At 35.4% G+C, this 26,415-nt stretch overlaps 1 protein-coding gene across 1 annotated transcript in view; it reads right to left on the bottom strand.

The window, feature by feature from the left end:
- The window catches only part of LOC110381138 (nephrin), a 418,561-nt gene that overhangs the window by 22,011 nt on the left and 370,135 nt on the right, over nt 1-26,415 (bottom strand). Inside the window, exons 4-9 of the mRNA XM_064042420.1 lie at nt 25,123-25,233; nt 19,108-19,193; nt 18,208-18,321; nt 14,173-14,294; nt 13,755-13,812; nt 745-896 (exon numbers count right to left, since the gene is read on the bottom strand). Of these exons, the coding sequence (XP_063898490.1) occupies nt 745-896; nt 13,755-13,812; nt 14,173-14,294; nt 18,208-18,321; nt 19,108-19,193; nt 25,123-25,233 (643 nt within the window). The remainder of the gene's footprint in view (nt 1-744; nt 897-13,754; nt 13,813-14,172; nt 14,295-18,207; nt 18,322-19,107; nt 19,194-25,122; nt 25,234-26,415) is intronic.

Below are 26,415 nucleotides of genomic sequence, written 5' to 3'. Positions count from 1 at the left end.
CCACGTCACAAGACGAGACAAACGCTAAGAAGGAGAAGAAGATTGAAGAGAGAATGTTACTTTGTCGTAACCTAACCTAACGGCCGAGTCCATTTCTGGTTTCGGCCGAAACCATAACCTTATTTAAGCACATCACTATTCGTCCGTATTTATCGTTCCACTGGCCATCTGGTGTGAAATGGGATGCAATGTAAACAAACGGTCGGTTGGTGAAGTTCGATGGACTAATGTTGTGATAAGCTTATCATGCAAATGTCTGGTATTGGCCGTATTGGTATCGGCGGTACTGAAGTAGTGTTTTGGTCACGCTCTGAGCTGTTTTTGGCAGTCTCTGAATTTGGGATTTATTGCTTTAGTTTTGTTATCTTGTTGTATTGTTTTAGAACTTAGAATTGAATATGTAAACATGTTTAGAGTAAAGACTAAGAGAAAGCCTTTTCTCAAAGTTCCGTAAGCGTAAAACGCAAATAAAAGAATAAATGGAGGTACATAATGACACTAAACTGGAACTGTTTTTCTCTAGACTTTAACTTGATTCTCATTAAAATCTATTCACCTAATTCCGTAGAAACTTGACATACTTTTATGGACAAGAACTAACGCTACTTTTAAATATGGTTTTATGTACATTTTTAGTTTTTCAGAGCTAAAATAAAGTTTCCTCTGAACCTATTTTTTTACGAAAAGATACCCATTTATCCTTCACACTCCCTACACCCTCAAAAATAACACAAGTATACTCACAGTCTCTCTCACAGTCTTGAGCCTGGTGCCTCCCTTCCACCAGGATATGGTCGGCTTCGGCCTGGCTCCCACAGCCTGGCAGACCAGCTCCGTGCTCTGACCAGCCACCAGCGGCCTCTTGCCACCTTGGAGACGCACCCATAGTGGTCGTACTGAGGAGAACAGGTATCAGGTTAATAAAGAAATAATAGAAATACATGCACGCTTTATTCATGTATAAACTTTCTTTGGACTTTTCAAACAGATATACAATATGTTTTACATATGGACTAACAATATTAAGAATTGAAAATGAATACTGAACACAATACTTTTAGTTTTTTCTGACGCTTTTTATAAATGCAAAAGTTAATGGTAGTAAAAGTAAAAAAAAACACAATCTTCTGAATTGAATAACTTTTCTTTTTGGGAAGTCGGTCAAAATGTGAATTATTGGTGCAAAAATTGAAGATGTTTTTGGTGTTATTATAGTATTATTAGGCGGATTTGATGTTTAATAAAAACTCATTTCATTAAATAAATGACGTCTTAAATGGAGAAGAGATTGTAGGAAGTAAACCGAAAATCCCTGCATATGCTTCGATACATAAAACGCGTTACCTCATTACTTTTTCTATAAACACCAAAATAAACCTTGAACAACCAAAATAGTAAAATTCACATCCAAAAACAAAAAAATATTAATCAAAATCTTCCTTTTATTCTACCATCATTAACACTCAACTGTCTTATATTTCATATTCCAATGATTAATTTAACCCCAAATAAGGCCAGATAACTTTAACGAAAACAAAATTGAATTTCAATGTCATTTTTCAATTAATCAATTAAATTGGTTCCCTTCCGCTCCATCGAAATTGAATTTACTTATGCATATCAAATATCAATCAATCAAGTTTGTAATGAAATTGTTGATTGAATGGGGATTGGGCCAGGTGGAAGCCATATGCCTAAAATAATTAAGGACTTCTCACTATTATGGTTTTAACTAGGAATTGTTTGTATCTCATTGGTCTAGTAGTTGCTAAAAAAAGTTCGTGGTAGCCTAGCGAGTAAAGAACCAACCTCTCAAGTATGAGTGTGTGTTCGATTCCAGGTTAGGCAAAAGTTTGTATGTGCTTTGTAAGCATATCTTGGACGCCAATGACTTTGTTTCGGAGGGCACCTTAAACTGTAGATCCCAGCAGGCTGTCATTGAATATCTTTAGCACTCGTTACGGGTAGTCAGAAGCCAGTAAGTTTGACAACCAGTCTTACCTGGCTAGAGGTATTGGGTTGCCCAGGTTACTGAGATGATCCGAGTGGGTCAGATAGGCAGTCGCTCCTTGTAAAACGCTGGTACTCAGCGGTATCAAGAATAGGTGCCGTGACCAATAATCAGTTTGGATGTTACAAAATTTTCATAAAAGTCAATTAGAGTCAGACAAATAGTTTTAACTCACAAATAAATATAATTAAAGTGGGACCGAAATTTATAAAAAAATAATATCTAAGCCCAACTTTTTATGGCCTACTGTTTTATAAATTCATTGTGGGCTTAACAATAGCTCACTTGTGGGAAGACAATGGGCTAACTTAACTACAATTCAAAAGAATCCGATCCCATTTTTTATTTAGACCACTTAAGACAATTAACCGAGTTTTTTTGTTGTTCTAACCCTTTTTAGGGTACCTTCGGGAGTGGCGTGAAACCTTTTTGTAATGTGAGGAACATTTAGTGTTTTTTGTACTTTCAATTGCGTGCGAGGTTTTGTTGAAAAGGGGTTGAATTACGAACGTTGTGTTTTAGAACTGCAGGATTTTTTTCTAAAAGCGCAGTTTTTTTGTCTTAACCTTCATATAAAATGGAATTTAAGAAATTCTTTCTGGGTTGAGGAGGTCAGATAGGCAGTTGCTCCTTGTAAAGCACTGGTACTCAGCTGCATCCGGTTAGACTGGAAGCCGACCCCAACATAGTTAGGAAAAGGCTCGGCAGATGATTATGAAATCCTATCGACAATTTTTATTTGTGTGTGATTCATAATCAAAATTTCAGCATGGTAATCAACTAATTACTTAGAGCCTAATAAAACGTTTTCGGGCACGATATTACTTTATAGGTAGCCATTTTAAATATTCCCGAACGGCACAAAGAGATTTCATACTGCATATATCCGCATCGACATAAATGTATCAATTACGAAACGCCTGTAAAAGATTTAAACAATTTTGCATGCAGTAAACAAAATCGATATTCTTTTAAAGCTACGGATCCCACGGAATAAAAAATAAAATTAATTAATACAGCACCTCCCTACATATCAAAATAAACCTTAAAACCATTCCGCATAAGGTTCAAATTCGTATGTATGTAAAACTGAATTGCGTCAACAAAAAGGAATCGAATCCGCATACGATTATAGACTTTACAGTTTACAAATTAAGGTTTACAATACCCTGTAGGTTTAACAACATGCATTCAAAAAATCAATGCTAGTGTGAGAATTTTTTGAAGTGCGAAATTTTTTGCTTATTGTTTCGAGTACCGTGATAAAATCAATTTTAATTTTCTTAGGTGTTTTTGTTAAGTGAACAAACCGTTGTTTTTTGTTTTACAAGTAGTTTTTAAGCTGTGAATGACTATTGAAGAGAGCTGATTAAAATCTGATTTTAGAGGAAGTGTGGCTTGAATAACTTTAAGAGAAAGGAAATGCAATGGTGACACGATATTTGCTTATGTAGTTATGTTTGTATGTTCCTGTTTTACGGTTGAAAGTTAATAAAGATATAGAAGATAATAATTGGTAGATATAGAAATTATACGGGACCTTTTAGCCGTTTGCAAATTACTCTTATTTGTTGAAGTTGTATTTTTTCTATTACATTATATTCCGACCGTTTTTTGGTGCTGTTCATAGTATTGTCAGGCAATACAAACAACGGTATTTTCTCTTGAAAATTGATAATTGCCAACTGCACAAGAGATTCGGCACTTCTATATTATTGTTTAGCAAAATATTACCAAAATTTTCTCTCAAAATTAAACAAATAGATGGATGGAGATGAAATCATATTAAAAACAAACAAATTTCATATTCAAGGGCCAAATGAAATATGGTGCAAGTTAGTCCAAAGTTTCATAATTTGTTACGCACTTCTCCTGTTTCTGGGCGGAAAATGCCACGTTTAATTATTTTGACAGATTAACTTTGAGGCTGTATACCCGTGACGGCTGGTAACCGAGGAAGGATAAGCGGAGATGCCATAAGGAAGGTAGGTCAGGCGCCTTCTTGTAGGTCAAGCAACGTGCGGTACGCGTGATCAGTTACTAGAACTAACGAGGCGTTTCAGGTAATTGTCAAAGATTGGTCTTGATTGATTGGTGAATTAATAATGAAAAATAATGGCTGGGTTTTATGGAAGGCGTTTAAGAGCGGAGCTAGTAACGTTCCTCGTCCCCCGAACACCCGCATGTTGTCGCGCTACTTTCTTCAGAGATTTTGCGTTATGACATCTCCGCTAGTCATTTTGTTCTCCATGGAGCTAACGTAACGGTTGATAAACATTCTGAAGTCTATTAACAACAGTTAAACTAAGTTGTGATAGGGTTAACTTGTCGGTACAAAGGTGGAACGCTGAAGGGTTAACGTTTGAAGTGAGGACGTTCAATTAACTAATGGTATGATCAAAGGGTTAATAAGGAAATAAATACTTTTTGTTGATCGAAGTGGTAATTAGTTTTGTCCTTCCGGGAGCTTTCCTTTCTCAACAAAATTTTGGGTATATAAATAATGTTTTATTTTGTTGAATTCTTATAGAAAAATTATCTTTGCGTTGTTTTGCGGTTAGATATATTATTCTAAAATAAGCAATTTTATAAAATTATGTCACACTCGCAAAATAACATAAAGATAGGTTATAGAAATCTGCATTTATTTATTGTGTTCTGGCTTGAGTAACCTTCTATCCTTATTAATTGTTAAAGTGAGAAGGTCGAGTCGAATGGAAATAATTGATTGATAAGAGTTAAGCTGCGGTTTCTTTGTTTATATAATAGATGAGTAACCTTGTAACATACTTGTGAGACTTATCGTTTCCTCTTCATATTTTCAGCTAGTTGCAACAAAAATATGTCTGTCTACTATTCATGTGACAAACAGACGACCGACGTAATTTTTTAAAAGTAATCTTTTGATTCCAATCAAGTTTTCAGTCGGTCTTTTACTGCCTAAATACCTAATCTTTGTAATGAATCCCGTTTTAGCCTTTGGGTACGGAACACTAAAAGTAGGGGATTTTTTCTGTATTTTTTTTTAAACTTGTTAAGAGTAAAACAAATTCACATACTCTATGTAACAAAACAAAACGAAACAAATGTACTTACCAAACAAGGATACCTCTTACAAGATCCGTACCCCATATTCCGCCATTTTGTATACAACAAACACACTCATATATTAAACAAAATGGCGACGTTACTGTTCTACAGAATTAGGGCGTCTTTTGTGCCCATATTGCATTTTAATGATAATCTTTGTTATGTACCCAAAGAGTTTATAGTACCGTAAAGTATGTGTATTCGTTTTAAGGCGTTTGAGTTACTGTTACACCATATATTATGGGGTAAAAGGCTTATATGGGTGGTTAAGCTAAATTGTGATGCGAATTTGTTTGTGACCAATTTTCAAGGGAAAATAGCATTTTTTGTACTGACTGACAGAAATGTCAAATGTGGGTCGGCTTCCAGTTTAATCGGATGTAGCTGAGTACCAGTGTTTTACAAGAAGCGACTGCCTATCTGACCTCCTCAACGCAGTTACCCGTGCTATAGAAGTAAACTGATGAAAGAAAAATGGGGCCTTAGTAAGTAAGTAGTTACTGGTCTATTTCTAGGTAGTTTACCTGTATTCAGGTCGTTGAGTAGGTTTAAAAATAAATCAAAGGCAAAGGGTTATTTTTATACTCTACTGCGGGGAAATAGATCGGAAAATATCCTAGATAAAATATGTACCTAGATTTTCTTTAATAGTTTCACTGAAGTACTTTTCTAAAATTATCTACAAAGGGAATAGTTAAGCTTTTCAACAGTTAAAGAATTGTTAAGTAGGCTCGAATCTTTTTAATATTTCCTCTTTATTCATAAGATCACTTTATTTCATTAGATAGAAAATAGTTAATTTTACGTACTTCTGACTGCCAAAACGACTGTCCCAATTTTACTAAAACGGAACTAAAATCTAGCAACTGACCCAGTTTTCATTGGTTAGTAAGAAATATCAACAATCAACAAAGAATTGTATAAAAATATATTTTTCATAGTTACGTACCGATACATACATTGCTTTCACAAGGCAATATTAAAAGCACAAATAAACGAAATAAGATAATAATGGATTTCGAAAGCAGATATCAAAAGGACAAATAAAACAAACAATTAATATTACTACAAACGTAAGTAAATCATCATTAAATATCAACATGATAAAGTAACAAAATTAAAATTTACCGTGTTCATTATAAAATGCCGACAATGATTGAGACTGGGAGCAAAATATAATCAACTGAACGAGTGTAACACGGAGTAAGGAAAGATGGAGATGCCATAATGCAGGTAGGTCAGGCGCCTTCTTCTAGGTCAATTACATATGGTTCTTCTAACCTAACCTACAGACAGACATGTGTTGCTGGGGAGTTTGTTGCGCCACTTCTTCTTACCAGCAAAAAAACACATAGAAAGTGGTGATGTTCATGTGATGTTCATTCAACACATAGAAGGTGGTTATGTGAAGTTCATCAAAATATTGCGGGGCTCTTAAATAAATTGGAAGAAATTGAAATATGTATAAATGAGTTTAAAGAAAATAAAATTCGAGTTCGCATTATCTGTTTATCGGAAACTTTTGTCAAGTTAGGTGATGAATATAACATTAGCCTACATGGCTATAAATTAGCTAGTAGTTTCTCTAGAAAAAATGAAAAACGCGGAGGGGTGTGTATTTTAGTTGACAAGAATTTAGATTGTAAGCCCATCGATATATGTAATACTTTATCATGTGAAAAAACATTCGAGTGCTGTGGTATAGATATTCCGTCATTACAATGTGTAGTCATATGTGTGTACAGAATACCGTCTTCAAATGTAACTATTTTCTTTGATAAACTAGAGCTTCTTATATATAAATTAAATTTAAAGGAAAATAAAAGAATTATTATAGTTGGTGATATAAACATAAATACCCTAAAGAATAATAATACATCATCGCAACTGACCCATTTTCTTGAAACTCAAAATTTAAAATTGCATATAACGGAACCTACGCGTATGGATTCCTGTATCGACCACATAATCAGTAACATAAAGGATGCAGTAGGTAAAGTTCATCAATTATATCTATCAGATCATAACACTGGTCAAAGCCTTACTTTTCCGATTAAACATCAAAAGCCAAGTACACAGTATATATTTACAATGAAAAGGGATTTCTGTGACGAAAATATACAAAAATTCAAAGAATATCTGAGAAGTTTATCGTGGTCTGAAGTACAAAATTCAACTGATTGCAATCAAGCATATGAACTGTTTTATGAAGACTTTAAAATGCTTTATGACTTATGTTTCCCTATATGTAAAATTAGAGTAAAAACAGATACTAAGTCTCCAAAATGGCTAACAAAAGGTATAAAAATTTCTACTAAAACAAAAAGAAGTCTCAGATATGAATGCTATAAAAAAAATGAAAATGATGTGCGGTTACGGTATATAAAATATAATAAACTATTAAAGAAATGTATTGTAGATTCAAGAAAACAAATAAATTCTAAATATTTAAATAAAGCTACCAATAAATGTAAGGCATCGTGGGATATAATTGGAGACAGAATCGATAGTACAAGAAGTAATGATAATATCATGAACATTAAATATAATGGCACAATTATACACGATCCGGAGGAAATTGCTACAAAATTTAATGAATTCTATATTTCTAAAACAAATAAAGTAAATAACATAACTCCAAACTACACACTAATAGATAAAAATAATTCCACGATCTTCCTCACACCGTGCTCTGAACATGAAGTAGAAAAAGCGATTGCCTCTCTAAAAAACACTGGTGCAGTAGGTTATGATTGCATTTCAACGAGTATTTTAAAAGCATGTAAACGCGAAATTGTTCCTATCTTATGCCACCTTGTGAATCTTTCCTTTTGGCAAGGGCTGTTTCCAGAAAAATTAAAGTACTCAGTAATTAAACCGTTGCACAAAAAAGACGACAAAGAAGTAATACAAAACTACAGGCCAGTTACCTTAATTCCAATTATTTCCAAAATTTTTGAAAAACTAATGTACACACGTTTAGTAAAGTTCCTAAATAAACATAACATATTATCAGAAGAACAGAATGGATTCCAGAAAAATAAGTCTACCACGCTGGCCGCATTTTCGCTTATAAAAAGTGTAACCGAATCGATCGATAAAAAGAAGCGTGTTTCAGCAATATTCTTTGATATGTCCAGCGCGTTCGATTTCGTAGATCATAAAATTCTAATACAAAAATGTGAATATTATGGGATTAGAGGAAATGCTCTTCAGTGGATTGAGAGCTACTTAAGTGACCGGAAACAATGTGTGGAGATTACTGGTATTGATAGTAACTTAAACTGTGCCTCAAATAGATCAACCTACGAATTTAATAGATTTGGAGTTCCCCAAGGGAGTGTGATGGGGCCACTCCTTTTCTTAATCTACATAAATGACATTCCAAAAGCAACTAAACACAAATGTACGTTATTTGCAAACGACATATCAGTCATTATACCCGATCCTAACAATGACATCAATAACTATAAACTAATACTAAAAAGTGCAGTAGAAAACATAATAAAATGGCTTGCTGAAAATAACCTAACCGTAAATATACATAAAACAAAATTTATACAATTCCGAAACTACAAAAGTACACATCAAAGTTTAACAATAGATCACTGTGGGCAAGGTATAGAAGAAGTAAATGAAACAAAATTTCTGGGTATATTATTAGACAAAAATTGCAATTGGAAAGCCCAGGTAAATAATGTGTGTACACGCATAAACAGATTTGTCTATGCCCTTAGAAAAATAAGAAAATTGGCAAGTGACAAAATGGCTTTGTTGGCATATCATGGATATGTGGGATCTGTTTTAAATTACGGTATTTTGTTATGGGGTAATTCGACGGACATAAATAGGGTTTTGATCTCTCAGAAAAAATGTATACGAGCAATATGTGGGGTGGGGCCACTAGACTCTTGCAGGCCCTTATTTAAAAAACTAAAAGTTCAGACTGTTATTGGTCTATACATTTATGAAATCGCTGTGTTTGTTAAAAAACATGGCCATCTTTTTGAGAAAGCGAGTCTTAATAAAAAATATTCATCAAGGGATCCCACCAGATTGATTGTCCCAGGTAAATCCTCAACTCTGTTTAAAAAAAATTGCAGTTGCATGGCAGTTCAGATTTATAATAAAATTCACAGGCATTTCCGAGAGATGACACTTGCAAAATTTAAAATTAAATTTAAGAAATGGCTAATTGACAAATGTTTTTATTCAATAGCTGAATTCATGTCTTGTACGTCGAGAAATATAGAAAGTTATTTGTAATTTCTTTTGTTAAATCGCATTTATTTATATACATATAATTTGGTTTGTCAAATATGCCTAATGACTTTGTTTTAATATTCAATATTATTTTAGATTTTTTTAATTGTAATTCCACATTATGATAATGGTCATAATAATATTTGCATGCCGGTTAAACGGCGAGACATGTGAAACACATACCTACTGTAACATCTGTAATACCATACCATGTTTCTAGCAAATAAAATTTCTGATTTCTGATTTCTGATGGGTGGGCGTTTTGGGGGCAGTCTTTTGTAAATTTCTGACGTTTGAAAAGTGCTGTTTTGCAGTCAAGTTTGAATATACGATATTATGATTTTGGTGCGCGTGACGAAAACCATCAATTACGAGTGAACTAACGAGACGGTCGAGTTTTATGAGACCTCTGTCGACAATTTTTGGTAAAACATAAAATGGTCGGGTCCAAAAAAGGTTTATAAGGGCCAAGACTGTAACGTTCCTCGTCCCCCGCACACCCGCATGTTGTCGCGCTACTTTCTTAGGAGATTTTCCGTTATGGCATCTCCGCTAGTCATTTTGTTCTCCAAGGTTTTTACTCAATAATGTTTGGCGAAACATTAATTAAATCAAATTGGATAATACGTCATTGCGTTTCATTAAGTTTATGTTAATTACGATTAATTAACCGCTGAATGTATTGACTTTATATGGATATGTTTAATTAGTGAAGGGGAAAGATTATGCTTTCTTTATTCGTTACTAGGTGGTCCCCGCAGTTATACTCGTGTCTGGAGGGAACTTCTTTTCGCATCCGGATTAAAATTTGCGTATGTCCTTTTCGAAACGCCTACCTAAGTATCTCTGTTCCTTTAATTTAAAGCGGTTAATTTATACCAATCTTTTGTTATATATGTATAAGGTAGCACAATATATTTTCTTATATAGATAATCTTTATCGTGTACATAAACTAGTAAATAAAAAATAAAGAAATTATTATCAAACTATTTTTCACCTACAATTCTTTGCTCAAAATCATAACCCGCTTTCAGTCGCAGTCGAGTAAAAATAAACTCATCTATCACTTAAATTCGACAACCAAATCTCACGGCACCTTATTTATACAAAAAAAAAAACGAAAAAAATACCACATCCATACTACCAGAATCCATGTCGGTACAATCGCCAACAAAAGTATATCAAACTGTCAATTAGAGTTCTTTAGATTATCTTCACAGTTATATATGTGTGGTGATTATATCTCCCGTTTTCGGGGATTCCGGTGATTTATATGGGGTCACGTATTTTGCGGTAATGTGACTTTTAAGAAGCGAGCTTTTTGATTGGGTATTTTTTTGTTGGTGCTAAAATGTGTGTGAAATATTTTGCGGTTATTTTTTTTTGTGTTCTCTCTAAGGTTAATACCTAATAATATCTCGACACCTATCATATAGGTCGGTCAGTGGTAAGCTATTTATTAGCTTGTGTTATATGGTGCTAACACAATTGATAAACTACATATAGTTATATATATGCAAGTGTTATTACAGCGTCAGTGAGTAACCTAGCTATATGATAGAAATGTAATTTAATGATCATTCTACTATTATAACCTATGTTTTTCTTATGCATTTTTTTTTAATTTTGTAAAGCCTTTTTTTGCTGTGCCCTAACAGGGTCAATAATTGTACCAAGCCACTTCAACATCTATTGTAACATTATGAAATGGAAATAAAAATGTATATAAATAAACCTATTTATGTATGAGTACATAATGTATTATAACACCCAGACCACAGGCAACAAACATACTTCTCACACAAATGTTGACCTTTCTTATTGTATGTATTACCTAATATTTTGATATAGCTATCAATAATAGAATATAATAAACAATGACGTATTAATATCTACAAAGTTTCCATGAATAAACCGAACTTCTAATAAACCAAGACAATACAATATTGTAACTATTCACCAAAACATTTTTGAACAAACAACAAAGTTTCTTCAAACTTCAAACATTAATTTTAATTGAAAACTATTTTGAGAAACCACTTTTGTGTTCGTATACCCGATCGATACACGCGTAATATCGACATGATAATCCCAGCTCGTTGGAGTGAGATGACAGAGTCTGTAAGACGCATGGAGAACAAAATGACTAGCGGAGGTGCCATAACGGAAAATCTCCTAAGAAAGTAGCGCGACAACATGCGGGTGTTCGGGGGACGAGCAACGTTACTACATCCACCGTCTTAGACCCGATAATATTTTGTAATACCAAAAATAACTGCAGCGGGGTGCGGGATTGTTCGAACGACTTACCGCGGCCTTGGTATATAAAGGGCTTAAGAAGGAACATGATGGGTTTTAGTCAGTAAGAGTTTGACACTCCCTCACCTTGCTACTCACTCACTAACCTACAGCGGTAGGGTCATTTGATGATATAGCATGAAAGAAATAAATAAAGAAAAGATGTCTCAAAACCCGAACGCCTGATCAATGCACTCGTAACTGATCGTTTTGGTCATGCCCACCGCATGGATCTGACCTAGAATAAGGCGCCTGACCTACCTACATTATGGCATCTCTGCTCGTTACTTACTCCGTGGTAAGACGTGAGTGAAGGAGGTGGCATATCTGAAACGTGCATGTCATGTACAAATATTATATAATCTGTATCGGTAATGGTACGTCAATCAGAGGTAGGATCATATTAATGCGTGAGATGTGAACTAATTTTGTGAAGAGTATTTGAAGGAAGAAATATGTCAGGACCCAGGTTTCACCTGCGATTAAAGGAACTATTTTCTGCATTAAAATAAAAAGTAGCCTACTGCTAAGTTTCATATTTTTATGTTTTAATTATTAACAGGATAATCACGTATGACCACTATAAAAATGATTTTGTATCATTACTCATCCATATTCTTGTAGGTAAATTCCATCTTAACCATTTCATTTGTTTTAGACCGAAAGCGAAAGAAACAAACAATCTTATTTAATCTGGACTTATCATAGTCAGTCAAGGAATTTTGTGACCGCTTTCTTAACATATCGATACCTGTCGCTTATAAATCTTTACAAGGGTTAAAACCCGTTATTGGTTTTGTTCTATCATCAAATTATAAGAGTATGTAATAGAGAATGCACCAGGACTATGATGCATTGATATCACATGATGCATACAACGTGGTTCAATAAACTGAAATATTGCAGCTGTGCTCTTAGCTCATGAATTTCTAATAGATACCTACATACAGAAATTATTAATAGATTTTCAAAACCAGTTCATAAATTAAGAGCAAAATTATAATCTTGAAAATCAGATCTTTTTAACCGACTTCCCAAAAAGGTGGAGGCTCTCAATTCAAATGTATGTATTTTGTTTCAAGTTAACAAAAGAAAACTCTTTCAATGAAAAACATTTTGCAGGCGTTCTGAACATTACGTACATAATAATTTACTCATTACACAGGTAACTTAATCAATACTATGTTTGGAATATAAGTTACAAATGAACTCATCTGCATATTACTTACCTGCCACTTAAAACTAACTTAAATACTTAACCAAAACTATTCTCCAATAATAAGACAGGTTCAACTTGACTAAGTAAAAGTTTAGTTTAATTAAAGTCTAATAAGCTCCCGTCTACTTAACTAAGTTAGCGTTAAGTTAGCATTAGGGTCCGTTCACACAGACCGGCTCGGGCCAAAAGGTATTGAGTTGCCCGGGTAACTGGGTTGGGGAGACTGAGTTGAAGTAATGTTTATTTTTGCATGTGCACTGCTGTTGACATTAAGAATGCTCGAAGGCGCTTGGTGTGAAATAAAGAGGAGCTGATCGGCTCCGATCGCTTACTTTTTTTCGGCGTTTTGCTCCGATTGCAAGCTCACGCAGCCGATCGGAGCCGATTCCGGTCTGTGTGAAAAGAAAAATGCGCCGATGCTCTCCGAGCCAGTCTGTTTGAACGGACCCTTAAGTTAGCGTACGTTGATTCAACGTTTCTTAAGACTTTGTCTTGAGATTAAAGTTAGGGTAGTGATGTGCTCAGCTTATGTTAGAACTAAGTTTTCTGAACTTTCATTGTAAGGGGTAAGTGGCGTTTAAGTTGGGAATTTTTCTGATCTTTAGATATCTTGCAGTTTGTTAGTTTTGTACGAAGTTTAAGTGTCGCCTTTACGAGTTTATTGTATCGTGTGGCACAAATTCAAGATAGAACGCAGTAATTCTGAGCAATGATACTTTTTAACCGACTTCAAAAATTGAGGTTTTTGGTTTTTAGACATGAGTAGTAACTACAACAGATCAAGGGTGATAGCTAGATTTTTGGTCGTTAATAAGACATCTTCAACCTGAAATGTGAAAGCTGAATGATAATATATGAATAAGAGTACTTACAATTGACATCAATCGATATGTTTTCTGAAACTGGAGCTATCAGGGGATCGGTGACAGCCTGTAGATAAAAAAAATATATATGTTATGGGTTACTAATATCACTCTTCATCAGGTCTAGACTGGTACAATGTACCCACTGAGTTAAAATTCTAGATAGAGCTAAGTGCTTAACAACCTTGGCTTTTGCTTAAAGATTCTAGTATTCATAAATTTGCATTCGCAAATCATGAGGATCGAGGAAATGGCCAGCCTTTTGGTCACGTCAAGCGTCAACCAGCCGCATTGATAGATCTCTGAATATAATGTAGGCATTTGGATCCCATGATCCGAGGGTTTCAACCCCAAAGTTCGAAAATACCTATAATTGTCAACAAGGCTTTCCACCGCTTGAGTATGATATATTATATACTATATTTACCTGACAAGTAACATCAGTTCCGAAGTCTGACCTCTGAAGCCTGAAGGAGACAGTAGCCCTTGCTTCTGAGTTGGCCAGCAGGGCGTGCGATTTCCACCAGGAAACACGTGCTATGGGTCGACCTGGACATAGGAAAATCAATATTAGATAGGTACAAGATTATTCAAAGTCAAAGTCGTGTTTATTAAAGTAGGCTAATTAGATTAGTACTTTTTAACGTCAAAATTACAAAAATGACAGCACTCGCAAAAATACCACCCCTTCACAGATTAATAAGGTATTGAATTTCTTCAGAAACGTCTTCGACACAAAAACGTAAAGGTATATATGTACATTCATAAAATATATACACACTATATTTACAAACTTAAATCGCTTGTCTTTTACAATTAAAATCCATTTTAAGAAAAATGTGTTGCAGTTTAAATAAAGCTTAAGTAACTTGAGATATTTCTGTTAATTTTAGTTAAAATCATCTCGATTGTAAGATCTGGTCTGGAAGAAAACATTTTATTTACATGACTTAACAGGAGACAAAGACTCACGCTAACCTTTAAAAAATAATAAATATTTACAGAAAAATACCTTATTAATAGTAACTTCTGTAACCTTAATTTCAAACAAAGGATCTATAAATACATTTAGCACCTGACCTTTAACCTACCAATTTCAAAAATAATTTCTAGAAAGTATCGTAAAAGCCTCTTAGTTAAACAATGAAAGATAAACACGGTAAAAATAGACTTTCTTATAACTTAATTTCTACACTTTACCATACTGGAAAATTTAGGAGGGCACGATAAACTGTAGGTCCCGGCTGTCATTAGAACATCTTTGGCAGTCGTTACGGGTAGTCAAATGCCAGTAAATCTGACAACCAGTCTAACTTAGCGGTATTTGGTTGCTTGGGTAACTGGGTTGAGGAGGTCAGATAGGTAGTCGCTCCTTGTAAAACACTGGTACTAGCTGGATCCGGTGAGACTGGAAGCCGACCCTAACATAGTTCGGAAAAGGCTTGTCAGATGATTACAAAATTGGCAAAAAAACGGCCAAGCTAACAAAAGTCGTCGTCTTTTCCGAGAATTTTGTCAACAAAAAGCTTATATACCCAGAATTGTCGAGTTCTCGAAAAAGCCCGGCAATTTCACCGACACGGGAAGCGAACCCACATAATTACTGCTTGGTACAAAAGGCTAGACATATAATCGTATACTTTATATTGTGAGCGTGAATGGTTTGAGTGAATAAAAAAATCGTGTAAAACAATGGCGTGGTGTACCCTCGTCAAGTGAGGGTGTGGGGTACGGTGTAAGTTATAAGAGATGGTGGGATGATATTATAGTAGTAGTCTTATTAATTTTTTAGGTTAATTACATAAAAAAGGTATGTAAAATGGATCAAAATAAGGGTTGGTTTTGCCTTTTTGGCTCGACTTGGAAGCGTGGCACTTTCTTGCACTCAGAGATATCGTTCAGATCAGCCGTGTTAGGTTGTTCTCCATACTAATAATAAAGAGGAAACATTTTTTTCTGAAGGCTCCGAAACTACAGAACTGTTGAGAAGCTAGACTATCCCCAAGCAACATACATAGCCTATATTTTTTCGGGTAGAGAAGTTTCCTCTGGACGCGGTCTACACCGCTGCATCGCGGTAAAACTGCTAGTTCTCAATGCCACAGATGTGACGCGCATTTTTCTAACAGTATCTAATAGAAAGCAAAGATATAGACTCAAGTTCGAAAAGTTATATACATAAGTGTATAATGTTTATTAAATTCTGTAAAAACCCTCGACTGCTTGTCGCTTATGAAATAACCCACGCGTAAATCGTGTGCGTGAATCGGACATTTTTCGTGAAAACGGAACACCCGAGGGTGACGGTTGATACAGGTTGCAACACTGTTAGGCCGCGACCACACACCCGTGTAACGTTTGCGAGTTACGCGTAACATGACATGTAATGTTTGAATTTGATCACTCGCCATTTGTGAGTTGCTGATTATTTGATGCGAAGGTAATTGTATTATTGTATGATTATTGCTCTGTTTAATTATACACCTAGTGTATGTTTATATGTGTCCGAAAAAGATTACTTCCACTTAGACCGAAAGGCAAGTGAAGGTGTTGTAATTACACTTTACATGATATATTAATAAGTTGATAATTTTAAATGTCTTCCTTCGATGAACTTCGATCAAAAGTCACATCCACGGATGTAACTGTTTAGTAGAAAGTTCAAATTAAACAAAGTGACCAATTTCCGCATTGCAGCGAGTCCCTAATGTTCACCAATGTCTGGGACCGGATTTATGTCAACATATTTTTAATAAAACACGTGACTTGGAAGGCTAAGAAATGAGTTTTTTAAAGAAACAAGAAAACAGGAAGGAAATCGGAAAAACAGCGGGATAGTAACTATATTTAGTTTTTATTTAAAAAAATGGTGTGCAACCTTATGTATAATAAATTAGAGGTCCAAGGCGAAGATTATAGATTTTTAAGACCAAGTTTTGCTATCAACATAATATAATAAATTATTTATCAGATTATTTAAAAACACTTAATTGAAAAGAAAATTGCATGCAATTTACTCAGGTATAAAAGTATAGTTTGAACTGTCTAACCAAACCTGAAAATATGCTACAGGCGTTTCAATGTAAAAAGCTCAAACTTGAACTTAAAGTACTGCCTACAATATTATTTTTGTTCACAACAACCAAAGATTATTAACCCCAGCTATAGTCATTACGTCACTAGGCTGTCTAACGCACGTTGCATGTTCACACAGCTATTGAAATAAACCACGGAGAACAAAATGACTAGCGGAGATGTCATAACGCAATATCTCATAAGAAAGTAGCGCGACAACATGCGGATGCGAGGGGGACGAGGAACGTTACTAGCTCCGCCCTTACTTCTTTAGAAACCGCTCATTATTTTCAAAATAACATCACAAATCAATCAAGACGCATCTTTGACAGGCTCATAATTTTCAAAATAAAAACACCAATCAAACAAGACCAATCTTTGATAGATTATTTTTGAGTTGACAAGGAATCCAAATGCCTCGTTAGTTCTAGTAACTTCTCACGCCTATCTTACAACTTCCCTGTCCATTGAGTCATATGTGATATATGTACACCTGTCACTGTTATGGTTACAGCCTTTTTATCGTCCCACTGCTGAGCAGAGGCCTCCTCTCACACTGAGAAGGATTGAGCGTTAATCACGACGCTTGCTCAATGCGGGTTGGTGATTTTAGACTTAAGTCCAGGTTTCCTCGAGATATTTTCCTTCACCTTTTTATCAGCCACTGGTGTCTAAGAAATACTTGGAAGCACCTAATGTTTAGCTATTGTGTCTGCATCGTGGATAGTAAAGTAGTTAATTCGTCATCGTTAATTTAAATCACATTGACCTACAAGAAGGCGCCTGACCTACCTTCCTTATGGCATCTCCGCTATCTTTCCTTCCTCCGTAACCCAGCTATTGATATAAACTGTTGTACTCCCCCGACGTGTTACGGTAAGGTACGTTATACGTAATTTAAAAGGGGGGAGTTTGAGGTAAAAATGGCGTTGAAGGGGAGTTTATTAAACGGGAAATTATGTAACGCTGATCTGGGGTAAATAATTTACTTTTGTGGATTATAAGTAGGGTATTATGTATTATGGTGTTACTGATAGCCCTGATTATACAAAACTGTCTGTTTCTCACTGTTTCACCCGCATCCCAATTCCGCGCACAAAGATAGAATGACATAAATATGTTAGTCTACCTGTTACAATTTATTATCTCAATTAATATTATAAAGCTGAAGAGTTTCTTTGAGCGCGTTCATCTCAGGAACAACTGGATTAATTTGACAAATTGTTTCAATGATAGATAGCCTATTTATCCAGAAAGGCTACCTAGGTTACTTTTCGTGCACAAAAACTTCCGGAACACGGGTGAAACCGGTGGCCGAAAGTATGTAACTGGCAAAGAAACCTCTAATTTTATAGTGAACTCTTCACCAAATCATGGTATATCTTACCTCCAACAGCAATGCAGGTCAGGTTGACTTCGGTCCCCTCATCATAAGGTCCAAGAACACCTCCTCGGATCTCGTTACCCTCGTGGTTCAGGACTATCAGCCGCTCTGGCGGTACTGAGAAAATAAACAAAGTTTTTAATAAAATTAAAACAAATGAATAGAGAACCTCTTCCTTTTTGGGAAGTCGGGTAATAATGATGTCAGATTTGGACTTTGTTGTAATTGTGGGAATAAGGAAATTTTATGAGAAGCGACTGAGAGTCTGCGTCTGGACCGCTGTCACAACTCTCCGAATCTCTCGAAATACATATGGAGAGTTGCTACCTAATTGCTACCAGCTACCATTAGTTGCTATCAATCGCTACCCTCGTGGTTTTTAAGATATTCAGTATCTAAAGATGACAACCATTCTGATATCAGGATGGCTGTCACTTTTCCCAGTGTGAAGAAACGGCGCTAAAGTATTGAGTTTTTTTTTCACCCAAATTGCTACCTAATTGCTACCCTCCAGAATTAAATATTGGACCACATCAATTCCGTGGATAAAGCTTAAATAAGTTGATACGAGTATTGACAAGTTTATACTTTTTTGAAAGAAATCAGGTTTACTTACAAGAAATGAAAATGACGTATAGGTACGATTTCACATTCTATGAAGCAATTTCGTTGTTTGAATACTTGTTAAAACTTGTGTTAAATATGTTATGTATAACAATTAAATGTAGAAACTAAAGTTAACCTACCAATAAAAACAGTAGGTAAGTCATATAAATGTGTTCTCAATTACATTTCTCTAACTTCTCTAACCTCAATATATTTCGTAACTAACACCCCAAAGCCTAGGTCTTATCGCTTAATCCTTACATATAACTTAATACTACTTAACTAAGTTACACTTACTTAGCACTGTGAGGTTAAGTCGCGTGTTCTTTGTCGGTGACTTTATAAAGTCTACCCGACATCGATATTGACCGCTGTCTTCAGGCCTGAAAAGAAATTTTTTGTATTAGTAAAGATATAAAATTAGCTAGATCTGTACGTCGATTCTATAAAATTCAGACAACAACTCGCATTTCACTTGGCTATTCACTCTCACTTCGCATTCGGTTCAAAACGCTCTAAAAGTCATCTCATACTTTATCTGTCAAAATCTCGAATTTAATTTAGTTCAACTCGCAAACACGCTCGCAAGAGTAGCGCTAGTGTAGTCTGAGAATGCCAATCACGAAACTCACGGCGGATTCAGATGCGAAGTTAAGAATGAAGTCTTACAGAATCACACCACTGGAGATAAATAAAAACTTCGTTTACGTGGGTAAAATTAACTATGTATGACAATTAATCATCTTAATTGGTGTAGGTCCGATCGTTAGCTAGTTAAATTAAATGCAAACTGTGGACGCGAAACATTCTTAACTTGTCGAGCCTTTTCCTTACTTCTATTCTATTATATTCTAACTATGTTAGGGTTGGCTTCCAGTCTAACTTGGTGCAGTTGAGTACCAGTGTTTTAAATGGAGCGACTGCTTACCTGATAATATATTTTGGTCAAATTATATTTTCCTAAATATGTTCCTTAATGCTATGGAGTTTCAAGTCACTGTGTTATAAAAATATGATATATAATTTCCATATTAATTACACTTTAATAAAATACAAAATAATGAACTTTCGTAGCACGTAATCGAATTCACAATTTACAATCTATTATTGATTGTGAAATACAATTTGAACACTTCTAATTACAGTTTGACTATCAACAAATTGACAGACAGTAAAATATTTACGCTACCCACTAAAACCGACTTTTTACAATCACTTTAAAAACGTAGCAATGCAACCAGTCTTCTGGGCACGTTTCCGAACGAATACTTCGACGACTATATGCGTTTTATATTTTAGAACATAGTATTTTAAGATGGTTTAAGTGCTTGTACGCCACTAATTATAAAACAATAGAAAATCAATTGTGTTTCGCGTATATCTGCGCTCCGGCATACAAAGGGTCCAGTTTGCTTATATAGTGTATTGTGTTTATTATTTAAAATAAATAAATTGATAAACTGAATAAAATACTTGAAAAAAAAAAACTTCTACAAAATGGAGTCATGCCACTCGATTCTCAATCGATAAGCAATAAAACACGAGACCGATTGCATTGCTATCGAGTCTGTCATCGAATCGAAACGATATCTCATATCGATATCGATACAATATATCTTCTACTCGATTTTAAAGCTATAAATTGACGAAACTAATCGGTTTCGTATCGAGAGCGATATATAAAGTTAGGGAAGATTGCTTTGGATGATTATTTTTTTATATGATACGCAAGATTTGGAAATGTGTCTACTAGTACAAGTAAGAAGTGAAATTGGCATTTACCTATGTTGATAATCAAATAATAATTGATAAACAGATTTGTAGGTTTAAACCACGTTTTCAGATTTATTTAATTAACTTATTTTTTATAATTATATCTGTCTATAAAACTAATGATATAAAAGGAAAGTCCTGACAGATTTTTCATCGACTACAAAAAATGTATATAGTTATACACCAGTATCGAATACTGAAGTAGTAGTCATATAAATTCTGATACAGATGGAATCGAATGCAAAAGCTAGTGTTTTACATAAACAATATTATATTCACATATTGATAGCTGGCTGTATATTTTTATAGGTATCTGTTTTTGGCATTAAATCGCTATGAAAAATCAAAGTGCCCTGTCAAAATTTTATTGAAACAATATCTTGCTTTGACATTATAATATGATTCAGATAAAATAATATTTTTTGCGTGTTTGAAATTGCAACTCAAGATTTATTCAATGAAAACGAGACGGTTATAGTTTTGGAGGAAAAAGCTGAAAGTTTCAGACACAAAACAGCCTCGTTACTAGTCCAGTAATCACAATTGCTACATATGTACTATTCCTCGAGTTCGATTCCCGTGCCGAGTCGAAATAGTTTTGTGGCTTTTAGAAACTATCACAAAGTATCCTGGAGTCAGGAAGTTGGCGGCGTTACACCCTTGTGCCTGGGAGGGCACGTGGCGCCGGCGTCCCCGAATGCTACTCAGTAGCAGTCGTTGTTACAATTCCACGTCAGAGGCCGTCAGGCGGATTTGAGAAAACTCTGATACCAGGGCTTGTCAAATGATTAAAACCTAAAGATCACTCGATAAGAAGGAAACCAGGCAATAGGCGTAAAAACATATCTCTGCAAAAGTTTTTTTTAAGGCCTTTTCAGATCACATGTAAATCGCACTCCAAAAATACAAAACTCCTACCAACTTATTCACCAAACCTAATTAAACCTTACCCTACTAAATACCGTTTATCTAACCAAAACAATAATCTCGTATTACCAAACAAAGGCAAATAACATACAAATTAAATAGCTTTCAATCAGTAATTTGCCTGAATCGATCAACAAGTAATTTTCCACACGTTTTCCCATATTAATTAATCCTCATATGAACAGATGTTGTTTATCGAAGATTGCGTAAAGTTTAAGTCGGTAAAGGTGGGTATATATTGAAGCGTCTTGGAATTCGAAACTCCGAAATTAACATCGAAAAAAATATAGATCTTTGAACAGTTTTTTACAAGTATGTTCGATTCCAGGTTAGGCAAATAATTTTCTATGTTTGCATGTACTTTCTATGTAGGTATATCTTGGACACCACCTTTTTACGGAAGACACGATAAACTGTAGGTCCCGGCTTTTGAAGCCGGTCTTTGGAAGTCTTTGGCAGACAGTACATAGCTCCTTGTAAAACACAGACCCCAATATAGTTTTTTTTTAATGACCCACCTAGGTTAACCTATTTGGTTTAGGTAATCTATTTGGTTATATTTTTCGTCCCATCTTGTAGAATTAATAAATTACAGATTTTATAGCCTTACGTCCCAATTTCTGTGCGAATGAATGCAGCTCGAACCTGCCATATTTCGATTTAAAACAATAGAATAGCGTACCATTTATTGTCACCCTATTGTTTTCAGAAAGGTGTTGTAACATGGAACTATTGAAGTGTGAACACGAAACGGCATGGACATTTATATCCGAGTGTCTGACAGTTGTGTCGCATTTTCTGTTGTGGTCTAACGGTGTAAAAGTGTATATGTATGTCATCGATTATTTTTCTTAGTTATTATAACTTGATGTTTTATTTATCTCGCCAAAAACCACTTTTGGTAAAGAGAAGGCATGAGCCGAGTAGACAGACGCATAAAACTTCAAGGCAAAAACGATTCCAAACTTATTGGCAAGTTTCTGCTTGATATGAACCCTTGTAGCTCTTTCCCATGGTTTCATCCGAGTCTCGGAGAAACTACTGTCCATACTGAAATAAAATATATAGCCTATGACACTCAAGACTAATGTAGCATTACCTTGATAAAATAATTTATAAAATCAGTACAGTATATAATCAGTCAGCTATTTAGAAACAACCCCCTATAACGTCACTTTACCTCTTTATCACCAGTAGTATAAAATCACTTCGCATTCGATACAAACGAATATATTCAAATCGCACACTCCAGTGTACCCTCACCCCTAAGATTCCGGACTAATCGAAAATCCGAGCTCACAACGTGTTAAGTTTCAAAGATATTTGGTGAACGTAAACACGGAGGAAGCTATTGATTTCGTACGCTTGCTAAACTGTGCACCAGTTTTGCTAGATCACGTTTTCTTAGATATAAAGGTGCCCTTCCGATATAGGCGACTGTCGCTGCCGTTAAGCCTCTTGTACACGCTGCGTTTCTTTGACCGTCCGGCGCATTTGCCATGCCGTGGAACCTTTTTTTCAGCACGGTTTTTATGTTGACTAATCAAAACTGATCACCGTACCTACATACGGTGAATTTACCGTAGATTTTCAAGGCAAATACGTGCTGGGTACAGGAGCTCTAAGCCGCTGGCCGTGCTTTGTGTTACATTATGCAAATGACGCTTGACGTCTGTCATCCGCAGAGGTCGGAATTAGGTAGAGTTATTTATGTACTTTCATCGTCGTCAGATGAATAAATGATGAATCTTACAGTAATTGATTGATGATTCTTTCACAAATTTTATTTTTTTCTGTTTTTTCATAATTACGCTACTTAGAGATTTGAGGTACATCAAGTATTCTTTTGCTGTATAATATGTATGTATCATCGACCTAATTCGGACCTCTGGTCATTGGGTGTTCGCTGTTTTTTCGCATTCGCATACTGTGATGATTGACGCATTAACTGTCCGCAGCGACATTCGATAGTGATGAAAGCGAAGCTTAACACAGCAAATAGTTGGGGTTCAAACTACGATTTTGACATGTAAGGGAGTTAGACTAATGTTATTATTGCTCATGAGCGTTAAATTCAAATTCGATGATCTTTGTTTATCGTTAAAGTTAGTTTCAAAGTCAACAGTTTGAATTACTTAGAAGGCTAATATGTTATAGTTGTTGTAATAATAGGTATGTAGTATTTACGTAATGCAAGAAACGACTGTTTGGAAGTTTATTCTTCTTTCACGCAAAAATAACTGGATGGATTTCGTCCAACATATAGGCTTCTTTTAAGACTACTTTTATCCAGGTTGTTCCCTCGGGAAGCGGGCGAAACCGCTGGCTCAAGCTAGTTCTATATAAGTATGTGTCATCATCATCAGCCTTTTTATCGTCCCACTGCCGGGCTGCGGCCTACTCTCACACGGAGAAGGATTGAGCGTTAATCACCACGCTTGCTCAATGCGGGTTGGCAAATTCAGACTTTAAAGTCCAGCCTGCTCTAATTTAAGTCTATTTCACATTTGCAAGAGGATATTTCATCAAATAATCATCACAACGCCAGTATATTACTAAGCACACCACATTAGCGCGGCGGCCATATTGCGTTGTGTTCTAGCCACCGAGTAAAGATGAGCGGAGATGCCATAATGCAGGTAGGTCAGGCGCCTTGTTCTAGGTCAAATACATGCGGTGGCGATTACCAAAACGATCAGGTGCGATTGAAGTAACCTGGCGTTAATGTTCTTTGAGACATCTGTCAATGAGTTTTGGTATTAAATAAAATGGTCGGGTGCAAATAATGCGTATAAGGGAGAAAACAGTAACGTTCCTCGTCCCCCGCATTTTGGTGAGCTACTTTATTAGGAGATTATCCGTTATGTCACCTTTTTTTAAATATAATAATCATCAAATAACTTCTCCCGCTGAGAGTTAGCAGCGTGAAACTTTTTAAGGCCTTTATGTACAAGGGCCGCAGTAACTCGAACTCGAACAATCCCGCAGCCCCGGTCCGTCATGGCACCTCCGCTAGTCATTTTGTTCTCCATGTGTTTCAGCCTTAATTAACACCGTGTTTTGGGCTATAAAGCCCAGTACATACGACCGGAGTGATCTGCGACTGTGTTTTTGGTTTATCTCTGAGTTTTGTTAGCGTTTAATGTTGGTTGTAAGAGGAATATAGTTGTTTTACACTGCTTTACTGGGGTCCTGAGCAAATTATGAGATGAGAAATATTTGTAAAACCGATCTAGCATTACAATTATCTTCATAGCGGATTTAAGATTAAGGTGCTATTAACGTGGTTGGTGCATGGTACGGTGACCATCTATGTGGAGCCTTGTTGTGTTTCTTCAAGTTTCGAAAGGCACTTTCAACTTTGTGGGTTCTCGGCTGTCACTTGAATGTCTGTGGAAATCGAGGAAGTCAGATCCAAGAAAATCTGACGACAAGTATTATCGAAAAGTCCGATATAGGCTTGTCCGGGTTGGGTCAGATAGGCAATAACTCCATTTAAAACACTGGTACTCGGCTACATCCAGGTTAGACTGGACGCCGACTCCAAGATAGTTGGAAAATTGCTATGCATATACATACATATGTAAAAAAAAACTTGATGATACTTCTTACCTTAACTTAGTGAGGACCAGTACAGCAGGTCTGGTGTCGCTCCTGAAGGTAGCTCTGACTCCCAGGGTAGCATCAGCCCAGTGTGACGTCACGCCTTCTCGGGTGTCCAGTCTGAGGAGGAAGAGGGTTTAATTAGTATGATATTAGAAGGTGAGTATATAAAAACGAAATAATTTAAAAAAAAACACGCTTTTTGTGACGTTTTTTAGCTGGTCATGTATTGTCATCAGAAATCAGAGCGTGTGCAAAATTTCATCCTAATCGAAGGCCGGGAAGTGGGTCAAATTAAGATTCCAATATTTTCTTACATATACTGTTACCAGTGAAGCTAATATAAGCGTGTTAAAACATAAATAAATTATATTATTTATATCTTTATTTACATACAAGATACAAAAATTCTATTTAATTATATTATTAAAGTATAGCTTTAGTTTTATTATTTGATCATGATAATGCAAGTTATGTGGTCGCCAATAATTGAGGGCGCACGCTGAACCTATCCTGTCATATGATTACCTATTAACTGATCTAATTGTACAGCCTCTATTGACAATCCAAAATAAATAAATATAAAGCCTCTGATTCCATTGATGATTTTTTGAAGAAAAAAAATTGAAAGACAAATTCACCCAGACTAATTTCGAAGCGACGAAAGAAAAAGATCAACTTTAAACTGTGCGAAAACTTCCGTAAGATGAAACCTGAAATACTTGAAAAGCTAATATCAAAAACTAATAACGTTTATATCCTCTATTGTGAAACTATTTCACACACTTGAAAAACTAATTTAAGTCTTTAATAAACCGGTTCACTTGCTCTTAGTATTTCTTTTAGATATTGCAAAGAGATAATAGTATTTCCTTTATTATTTAGTAATGTTGCATTTTCACTTTCAATTAACAGTTTTGTCTGTCGTTACGTGTAGTCAGAGTCCAGTAAGTCGAACCAGTCCGAAGTATTGGGTTGCCAGGGTTACTGGGTTGAGGAGGTGAGATAGGCAGTCGCTCTTTGTAAAACACTGGTACTAAGCTGCATCGGGCTAAACTGGAAGCTGACCCCAACATAGTTGGAAAAAGGCTAGGCAGATGATGATAAGAAAAACGTCATATACTGACAAAAAACACGACTACCTAATTTCTAAAAACCATCAAATAAACATTTATATGTTAAACTAGCTTCTGCCCGCGACTTCGTACGCGGATCCTGTCCCTTATGCCAGCGACTACGGGGTCAGCAAAATCAAAGATCTGAATAGTCTGATATTGAATTTTAAGGGACCGAAGAGAAACG

Source organism: Helicoverpa armigera, chromosome 28 (genome assembly GCF_030705265.1).
Source record: "Helicoverpa armigera isolate CAAS_96S chromosome 28, ASM3070526v1, whole genome shotgun sequence".
Taxonomy (NCBI): Eukaryota; Metazoa; Arthropoda; class Insecta; order Lepidoptera; family Noctuidae; genus Helicoverpa; species Helicoverpa armigera.
This window is presented reverse-complemented; position numbering and strand designations above follow the sequence as displayed.